This window comes from Amyelois transitella, chromosome 30, assembly GCF_032362555.1.
Source record: "Amyelois transitella isolate CPQ chromosome 30, ilAmyTran1.1, whole genome shotgun sequence".
NCBI classification, from domain to species: domain Eukaryota; kingdom Metazoa; phylum Arthropoda; class Insecta; order Lepidoptera; family Pyralidae; genus Amyelois; species Amyelois transitella.
The window spans coordinates 3,460,849-3,471,430 of NC_083533.1; the positions used below are offsets into that span (position 1 = coordinate 3,460,849).

The following is a 10,582-nucleotide window of genomic DNA, read 5'->3' on the forward strand; positions in this document are numbered from 1 at the left end:
TTGAATTTTGTACCAAATTGAAGATCATTAAAAAATAATAACTTCTGGTAGATGAAATTTCGATTGGATGTTTTGTTTAGACGTAATTAAACTAAATAGATGAAAACAGGAATTAAAATTGTTGCGACAATAGTACTGGACAGTAGAGTGTTGACACTTTATCTCTGTCTCATTCCTACACGACCGGGTGGGATAAAGCGCTATCCTTTGTAAGCGTGCCTCACTCCGCGGATCACATTCTCGGACGTAGGACCTGTGCCAGTCGCTCCGAGCGTCGTTGAAAAATATTCTGCGAAGTATTTAATTTCCCACATTCATTTTGTTTGAATTTATTTCTGTACATAATTGTCAGCTCAGCTTATTGAATTGTGTCGTTGATCTCTGAATCTTACGCGTCGCTTTTCCGCCGGCCGGGGTGATATTACGTAGGTATTTAGGATCGTGGATTTTGATACTTTTTTTTTTTGGTACTTTCTGAAATATACCTATTATAGATAGTTTAGGTTAGTTTTTAATACAGTTTTTTTGTTTCGTTTAGTGTAAATAGGTGTATAATTTTACGTCATGATAGCATGTTAAATGTTAGCATGTTAAAAAAAAACCTTGAAAGAGCTTCCCATATGGGACAATTAAGATGGTGGGTACTAATTACACTTACTAATAGATAGACATATAGATGCCTACTGAGATTTTCTCCGCAAACACTGAAGGTGAAAAATATTTCATTTGATACCGGCTTGTGGCGGGGCGGCAGTAGGTAGATAGATAGATAAAACAACAACAAACAACAGCTCCGCCGCCGTCGGTTATACTGTCACTAGTTGTTGCCCTGGTCTTTGCCTACGGAAACAGTACTTTTTACTGGATGATTGTTCTGTCTTTTTCTATAGGTACTTACTCCTAGGTAACTGTATTATTCAGGGTACCTCCTCAGCTGCAAGACGTCGCAGGGTTTACTTTTCTTCGCTTTCTTCATTTGGCACGATCACAATCATTATCTCATTATTTGATTGTTATTAATTTTTAGGAAAAATAAATTGTCTCCGATATCGTCGTTGACAATGTCCGGACAGAGAAGTGCGGATGGTGTGGAGTCGACAGTTGATATTATGGACTTAGATAGTCATGGCATTATTCCGACGCCGACATCAACGACAACCCAAGATAGAAAACCATATATAGAAAACCATAGGTTCCGTAGCCAATTGGCTACGGAACCCTAAAAATATATGATATACATTACTATGTAAATTACCTTTGATTGAACGAAATCGAATAAGTAATTACGAGTAGTTTTTTTAAAACCATTACAAACTTATTCATTTTATACAAAATGTTTGCATACATCCGCAACTATATCATTGCTTATAATGTAATTTAATATATGTATGTTTTTTTGTAAAATTATTTTATTGTATCAAAAACAATAAAATATTCTGATGCGGACTCCATTGCATTCGCAAACTTTATTCGGGTTACGTGAGGTCACGCGCCAGCGGCTACGGTGCGGCGGCGATCTAGCGGGGTAAGCGTGGTCGGGGGTGAGCCCCGCGTGGGGTGAGCCTCTCGCCCGCATCGAGGTACATGTAATCTGAATGTAGCGCCTTAAATACTATTGACTATGTACAGAAAGCGTAGAAATATTTTTTATGAGAAAGTAAAATATATTTTCTCTTCAAAATAGGAGGAGATGATTGATAAAATGATACATATAAACATAAAATCACGCCTATATACCTGAGGGGTAGGCAGAGACTACATCTTTTCACTTGCCACGATCCCTGGGTTCGTTTCATCCTCATAACTCTTCATGCAAGCTCCACGGTTTCGGGTACTCTTGACCTGACCCCTTTCCAGGACGTCCTTAATTTGATCAAGGTACTAGGCTTACCAACTTATACCTTCTACTCTTACTCTCTTTGTATATTAGCTTAGTCAATCTGCCTTTCATTCGTTCTCTCGACATGACCAAACTATCTTAAACCCTTTTCTATTCCTGTCACTACATCTTCTTTCACATCACAACATTCCCTTATCACGCTGTTTCTTATCCTGTTAGTAACACCGATCATTCTTCTTAACGCTCTCATTTCTACCGGATTTATTCTGTTCTTCTATACATTAATTTTGGGACGAATAATACGATAAAATTATGGAGACAACAATTATAATTCAAAATTTGTTTCTTATCGTTTTATTGTTTATAATACATTCATTTAAGAAGTAAATAATAACAAAACTCTTATTTTGTTCTATATACAGCTACTTAAATTACTTAAAAAGTAACATTATTTATTGCATTTGATGTATGTATGATAAAAAAAATTTGTTAATACATTTTATTTAACATATTGTATAAAATAATGCATTAGCTTTTTTGATTTTAACCTAGAGTTGACCAAAAATCGATAATTTTGATATCGATATACATAAATTACTAGTAATATTATTCAAAATACTATATAAAAAAACGCAGTAAAAATATTTATTTTAACATTGGTTCTCTATTTTAAGGTAAAATGCTACCTTTTAGTCAAAATCAAAAACCGATCATTTAGCGAATCAATACCTAACTACAATTTTTCATAGGTCCTAATTGAAATATCTTTGGGCATTTTATAATTGTAATGTAATTTTATACAAATATAACTAATTGAGGAAAACTTATACTATTCCTATATGTTTCTTCTGTGTTATATCGTTCATTCTGTAACAAATAAATGTAAACATAATCACTTTGCCAATTTGGTCCAATACGGGTAAGGTTCTCCTGCAAAGGTTTCGGAGGTAAGACGAGAGCCTCTTTGTGTAAAAACCTACATACATACATATGGTCACGTCTATAGACCTTGTGGAGTAGACAGAGCCAACAGTTATGAAAACCTGATAGGCCACGTTCAGCTTTTGGCTTAATGATAGAATTGAGATTCAAATAGTGACAATTTGCTAGGCCATCGCCTAAAAGAAGAATCCCAAGTTTATAAGCCTAACGAGATGGAGTGGTCCTATTTTTTTAAAAATAATAACCAATTTATCATTTCTGAAGTAATTCTTCTCTGAATAAACTTAGAATTCATCTTGTAGGCGATGGGATAGCAACCTGTCACCATTTGAATCTTTAAGCTAAACAGGCGAACGAGACATTTAAATCTTTTCGAGACTATTGTATCTGTTTACCCCGTAAGGGATATAGACGTGATTGTATGTATGTAGGTATTAGGCGATGGGCTATTAACCTGTTACAATATGAATCTCAAGTATATCAGAACGTGGCCTTTCAGTTTTTTCGAGACTGTTATGTTAATTGTATCTGTCTAGCCCGTAAGAGATAAAGACGTGTTTTTATATGTATATGTATCACGACGACTACCAATATACATACATACATACATACATAAAATCACGCCTCTTTCCCGGAGGGGTAGGCAGAGACTACCTCTTTCCACTTGCCACGATCTCTGCATACTACCTACTATATAAAAAAACTCAGTAAAAATATTATTTTAACATTGAATCTCCATTTTAAGGTAAATTTTAACTTCTCCTACTACTATCAATATGTAAATAACAATTGCTTTAGAAATTCAAATGACTCGAATGTACCTATGTATTTATATAAAGAATTTACGTTTTTTTTACCTTCCAACCGAAGAGAGTCTCATCGTTCGAAGGTCGAAGGTCAGGGGGTCAGTCGCCGTCCTGGAGTGGCTGTCTACTCCCGGCATGATGTCTGAAAACCCTTCATCACTCTCTCTATGACCTGAAGAATGGTAAAATATCTATTAATAAACACATCTCTTCTACACATGCGCTTTGGAAGCGGTAGAAGTTATAATTACATTTAAGTGATGTGACGTCAATAAGTGATACCTTGTATCCAATTTTGAAAATAAATCTATTCTTTTCTATTCATCCGGACTCATTGTTCACCGCGCGACGCCGTATTGATGCGCTAAAAACTATAGACGTTTCACTTTTCATTTTATTTTTATGGTGTGGTGCAGCGGTAGTAAGTACGCTTGTCTATGACACCGGAGGTCCCGAGTTCGAATCCCGGCCAGGGCATTTCAGTCTTTTGAGACCTTTTTACTGAAGCTGAAACATTTTTACTGTTGACTGACTGTTGGCTCTGTCTGCCCCGCATTGGATATTGACGTGACTATATATATGTAGGTATGTATTATATAACTTACCAAGAACTTCACTCGCATGTAAGCTACCTTCGTAGAATACTGTGCCTTCATTGTCAGGTTTTATTACTGAAAACAATATAATTATTTAATAAATAAGAACAAATTATTAGTGTCGTGTAGTTTCTGATACATTATTAAAGGATATTACATGTCTTTTCCATGGTGATCGTAAAAGGCGAGTAAGGGAAAGTCTAATAAACTTGAGATTGGGGACGGGCTATGGCATACATACATAAATACATACATAAAATCACGCCTCTTTCCCGGAGGGGTAGGCAGAGACTACCTCTTTCCACTTGCCACGATCTCTGCATACTTCCTTCGCTTCATACACATTCATAACTCTCTTCATGCAAGCTCGGCGGTTTCGGGTACTTTTGACCTGACCCTTTACCAGGATGTCCTTAATATGATCAAGATACGTTCGTCTAGGTCTTCCCACTATATATAGGGCTATAGCAACCTGCCACTATTTGAATCTCAATTCCATCTTAAGCCGAACAGCTGAACGGTGCTTTTCAGTCTTTTCAAGACTGGTAGCTCTTTCTACCGAAAAGTCTAAAGGCACACCCTGGGCTCCTCTCCAGGTAGATGTGGATGTAACCAGGACTAACGCCACGAGGAAGAAAGTTTATCATCTTTAACATACATACATAAAATCACGCCTCTTTCCCGGAGGGGTAGGCAGAGACTACCTCTTTCCACTTTTTTTTCTGATTTAATAAGAAAAAAAATTAAAATCTCACCATATTGCTTGAGGTTCGCTTCTAATTCGTCATTATCTGTGAAAAAAATAAATATATACTAGCTGTGCCCGCAATTTCTTCGCGATTTTTAATTTTTTTTAAACTAGAAATTACTTATAAGTTATTTATATGGCAAAACAACGTTTGCCGGGACAGCTAGTGTATGTATGTATGTACCTGGGAAGAACACTAAAGACGTCGATTTTGAGGTTACACTCGGAGATGTCTTCGGCGCTTTGGTTGGTGACACTGTCACCCCCTGAACTGACACAACAGCCGGGGTAGTCACTGTAAGTAAGGAAAAGTGGGTTCAGTTATGTATGTTTAGATTCTATGCTTATTCTATGGTCCCGGTTTCGAATTCCGGTCAGGGCATGATGGGAAACGATCTTTCTCTGATTGGTCTTGGATGTTAATCATACACACATACATATTGTCACGTCTATATCCTTTGGGGGGTAGACAGAGCCAACAGTCTTGATAACACTGATAGGTCACGTTCAGCTATTTATCTTAATGATATAATTGAGATTCAAATAGTGACAGTTTGCTAACACATCGCCTAAAAAAGAATCCCAAGTTTATAAGCCTATCGCTTAGTCGCTTTTTACGACATTCATAGAAAAGAGATGGAGCGGTCCTATTCTTTTTTGTATCGGTGCCGGGAACCACACGGCACAACTTACTTACGGTAGGCAGTAACTTACCGGGACTTATAGCGGATAACGATGGGTTTGTGATCGGCGTCTGGACGGCGATCGGCGCATGAGTCGATGTCACAGGCGCGATCTGCTGTAGCGTTGCCACTTTTGGTATTGTTTCTGGGGGAATAACAAAACATTTCAAGTAAATCTTTATGGCCCGTAAATCCTAACTAAGTAATGGTACCTATATTAGTCTCACTATCAGTCTTTTTAAGACTGTTGGCTCTGTTTACCCCGCAAGGGATATGGACGTGATAAGTTAGGTTAGGTAGTTATGGACGTGTCGTGGCAAGTCAAAATCCATGATTAGGCCACATAGCTGAACGTGGCCTTACAAGCTTTTCAAGATTGTAGGCTCTGATAGAATAATATAGATTTATTTTCAAAATTGGATACAAGGTATCACTTATTGACGTCACATCACTTAAATCTAATTGTAACTACTATCGCTTCCAAAGCGCATGTGTAAAAGAAGCGGCGGAACAAACTACACTGCAGCATTTGTTTGTATTACTATTATTACATACCCATATTTTGCAGTCTTCTCAAAACTTTTTCTACGCACCAGCCAAGCATTAGTGGATTTTGATTCTGACCAATCTGGTTGCAAAAATTTGCAGCCATTGATGTAAAGGGGTTTAGTTGTCTCTCTATTGATTTTGACAATTTCTCCAGCGACATAAATGGATTAGCCATATTTGCTTTATCGATATTAGTTTGACCAATATTTGTTGGAACCATAAGTTCTGGCATAATTTTATTTTCAATTGTTGTCGGAGTTGGTGTATTTTTCTCTGTGTTTTCAATCAAATTATTATTAATGTTCGGATGAGAGGTTTTGTCATCTTTCATTTCATAATCGGCAGCAATTTTGCGATGTCTCCTCCTGGATTTACCTTTTGCATGATGGCGTATCCATCTTTTCGCTCTAATGTTATTTTTCCCTTCCATATCAGTTACTTTACTATCAATTGCATTATTATTCACCGGTATTAATATAGTTGATTTAATTTTCCTCGCTTCATTTCTCTTTGATTTTGCATTGCGTGTTATATATTTGTTTCCGTGCAAAAGTCCTGTTAGAATTTGATTCTTCATTAGTTTGTCTATGAAAGTATTATTGAAATAATACTTGTAGACTAAATCATCGACAGGATGTTCATCTTTATCTTTTAAAATTAATTTGTCATTATCTTGAAGGCGGACAGAATCCGATGATGGTATTGAAAACAAGTCTATCTTTACAGATTCCGTGACGAATGGTCTAGAAGTTGTAGTCACGGATTTTGAATCAATCTCGCTGCTGTTTACAATTTTAGATTGTGATTTAGGATTGTAAGGCGTTCTGTCTATGTACACTTGTTTAGCTTTCTTTAAGATTCTAGCAAAATTATTCTGCCGACGTGATATTTCACTCTGAGTTTTTGCAATTAAACTTTGCTTAGCATTAATCTTTTCATTTTGAGACAGCATTAGTTTCTGTATATTATAAAACTGACGTTGCTGAGTTAAGAATTTCTTTTGTTGATTTTCGAAATCCATCAGATTGTTGGACATTTCTGTTTCTTTGTTTTTTAGGTATTCCTCTTTGGCTTCCAATCTCATTTGTAAATCTTGTATTTTTTCATTGTATTCTTTCAAATCTGAATACTTAGCATCGAAATCTTTGAATTTGCTGATTAAAAGGGATACACTTTTGTCTATATCTTCCTTGCCGGAGAACATTTCAGCGTGTATTTTTTTGATTTCTACGTGCTGTTTCATTATCTTTTTGAATGTTTTTGTTAGAATCGAGAGCAATTTCAATAGACCTTTTTCTGAGACTACTGTATGCTCTTCAGATTTAGGTATAACTTTATATACATTGACATCTGGAGCTGATTGCTGCCAACTGCCCGGTCTATCATCAAATATGTTTCTATCATATTTTGATTTTGATTGGTTTAGGCCTTCGACTATTTCGATTTTCTTTATAACTTCAGACTCGTAATCTTTATTCATGCTACGCTTTGGCAGTTTTGTACTATTCAAACGATTTTCTGAATTTTCAACCAAAATTTCATTTGCCATGATTACTTCAAATGTTTTATTTGTTTGATTACTCTGATTCATCTCATTAGTTATATTATCAATTTGATTAACACTAATAGTTTCAGTAGATTTATCTATAACTTCTTCAACCATAACTTTGTTATTATTTTTCATGTTTCCGAGTAATACAGCTATATTATAAGGATAGACAGACAATACGGAAGGATCTTTTTTCTTTTGTAAAAATTTAGATTTTATTATAGGTTTATTATTGGCCATGTGTTTTTTGTTGCAATCTTTCTCTTTGCAATTTTTCACACTTTTTGGAAATCCTCTTTCGAGTACTGTAAAATCACAAAAAAAAAAAGATTTGACAATTATTTTTATGCGTCGGGAATTTTAGATCTTATTACTGTCAGCGATCAAAAGGCAATTTACTGCAATATACAGGGCAAGTGGACTGAATAATTTAAGATTACTTTGTCATCTGACTTACACGGGCTCGTGAAGGAAGCATTATATTTCAGCTAAAGATTTACTGAAAGTATGCGCTAGCTGAATTATTAAAGTGAATTATAAGAACTTACCATTCGGGGACCTCTTTGACCTCTCCATATAACCCGGAATAAACGGTACATCTTGCACGTGATTACCTCCAAACGAATAAAAGTCATCTTGAAACAAATCATCGACATTTACCGAGCTGGGTTTAAAAATGAAATCACCAAACGCAGCTTTATCGTACAATTTATCGCGATCCGTTTTAACCCAAACACCTTTATTCACAACATTATCTCTATGTCGCGAATAATCAGATTTGACTAAATTGAATATAGTTACAAAAATTGCCAATGTCGATATAATTTCTGACATCACTAGTGATTGTATGTCATTGGAGAATTGTGAGTTAGTGAGCGGATTATTAATGGTATTTGGAATGTATTTGAATTTGTAATCGGAGTAAGATTCTTTATTTGTAAACACTGTTTCGAGATATAGTGCTGTGGTCGTGTACCGTGTCGATGAAATTTTTTCACTGCATGGCTTTTTATCTGTAACTTTTTATTGTACATTTTCAACTTGGAAAACCCTTGTTTATCGTCTATCTGTCACGATTATTTCTCAGAAACGTTAAACGTTTCAGCATTAAAAAAATATTACTTTGGAGAATCTTATTACTATTTTGTATTTAGAAACAATTGAGGAATGTAAATATACGGCCCATGCCTTAACTTGCCCTTTTTATTAGAGGGTACAACTAGAACCGCTTTTCTTCAAAGCTCGGGGTTTTTAACACTTGGCTATTAATCAATCATCAATCAATATATATAAAATTCTCGTGTCACAATGTTCGTTCCCATACTCCTCCGAAACAGCTTGACCGATTCTCATGAAATTTTGTGAGCATATTGAGTAGGTAGAGAATCGGACAAATTCTATTTTTCATAGCCCTTAGTGATAAGGGTTGCCAACGCTAAACATTAATTTTTTTACTAAAAATTACTTATAAATTTTAATATAGCAAAACCACGCTAGTATCATTTAAAAAAGAACACGAGGTAGAAAATTAAAGTAAGATAAAAATACAACTTACAAGTGAACTCAGCGTCACCTTCTAACACATAAATATATATAATCACGTCTATATCCCTTGCGGGGTAGACAGAGTCAACAATTTTGAAAAGACTGATAGGCCACGGTCTGCTGTTTGGCTTAATGATAGAATTGAGATTCAAATAGTGACAGGCTGCTAGCCCACCGCCTAATGGTCCTATTCTTTTTTTTATTGGTGCCGGGATCCACACGGCATATAACTTATTGCGATGCAATAAACAGGAAACGTATAGTATAATCTTAGGCGCTTAGTTCACTTAAGCGTAGTGCTAACGTAGGCATTTCGATACTTCATGAATTTTATCGACACACCAACATCACTAGCCTTTTCCCGTTGTATGATTCTCAGTTATTGTTTACACTCATGGAATTTCTTTATTTTCTAATAATTGGATTCCTTTTTTTATCGCCGATAAGTTTCTGACCTCTTTATGAGTCGATAACGGATGTTATTGGATGAAAAAAAAGGTTTTGTCAACAATTTACTATTATATTTACTACGTATGGGCCGTGTGGTTCCCGGCACCATTAGAAAAAAGGAAAATAGGACCACTCCGTCTCTTTCCAATTTATGTCGTAAAAGGCGACAAAAGGATAGGCTTGTAAACTTGGGATTCTTCTTTTAGGCGACGGGCTAGCAACCTGTCACCTAAAAGATGGATTCACCCAATACAGTAGCCATCGTCAAAGGCGCACCCCGGGCTCCTCTCCAGAGTGGTGAGGATGCTACCGGGACTAAGGCCAGGAGGAAGAAGAAAGCTGATCCTTCAATGCTGGTAGCAAAGGAAATAATACATTGTGCCGTGTGGTTCCCGGCACCATTAGAAAAAAAAGAAAAGGACCACTCCATCTCTTTCCTACGGATGTCGTAAAAGGCGACTAAGGGATAGGATTATAAACTTGGGATTCTTCTTTTTGAATCTCAATCGTATCAACCGAAACAGCTGAAAATGGACTATCAGTCTTTTCCAGACTGTTGGCTCTGTCTACCCCGCAAGGCATACAGACGTGATTATATGTATGAACACGCGCGAATTTAACGCTACCTACAAAAGAATACAGGTTTTTCGCAAATCCCACGGAAAAGTAGTTTTTAATAGGATTAAAAGTGTGTGTATGAAAAGTATCTACGTACACATGTCGTTCTCTACACTCTTTTTACTATATTTACATTTTAAGAAGAAAGGTTCAGTAGCTAACGCGTGAAGACACAACAAATAAACACACAAATGAACTAACTTTCGCATTTATGATATAGATTGGGAAGAATTCACTTTAGAAAAAACAAAAAAAA

The 10,582-nt window shown here is 36.0% G+C and overlaps 1 protein-coding gene across 1 annotated transcript; it reads right to left on the bottom strand.

Moving 5' to 3' along the window:
* Window positions 1-2,255: 2,255 nt before the first annotated feature.
* Window positions 2,256-10,549, bottom strand: LOC106131016 (uncharacterized). The gene is made up of 8 exons (XM_060952834.1): window positions 8,262-10,549; window positions 6,171-8,018; window positions 5,647-5,760; window positions 5,117-5,227; window positions 4,940-4,975; window positions 4,194-4,259; window positions 3,640-3,760; window positions 2,256-2,707 (listed from the first exon to the last, which is right to left on the bottom strand). Exons 1-8 carry the CDS (start codon window positions 8,545-8,547, stop codon window positions 2,665-2,667), a joined length of 2,625 nt encoding a protein of 874 aa, XP_060808817.1. The 5' UTR covers window positions 8,548-10,549; the 3' UTR covers window positions 2,256-2,664.
* Between the last annotated feature and the right edge of the window lie 33 nt (window positions 10,550-10,582).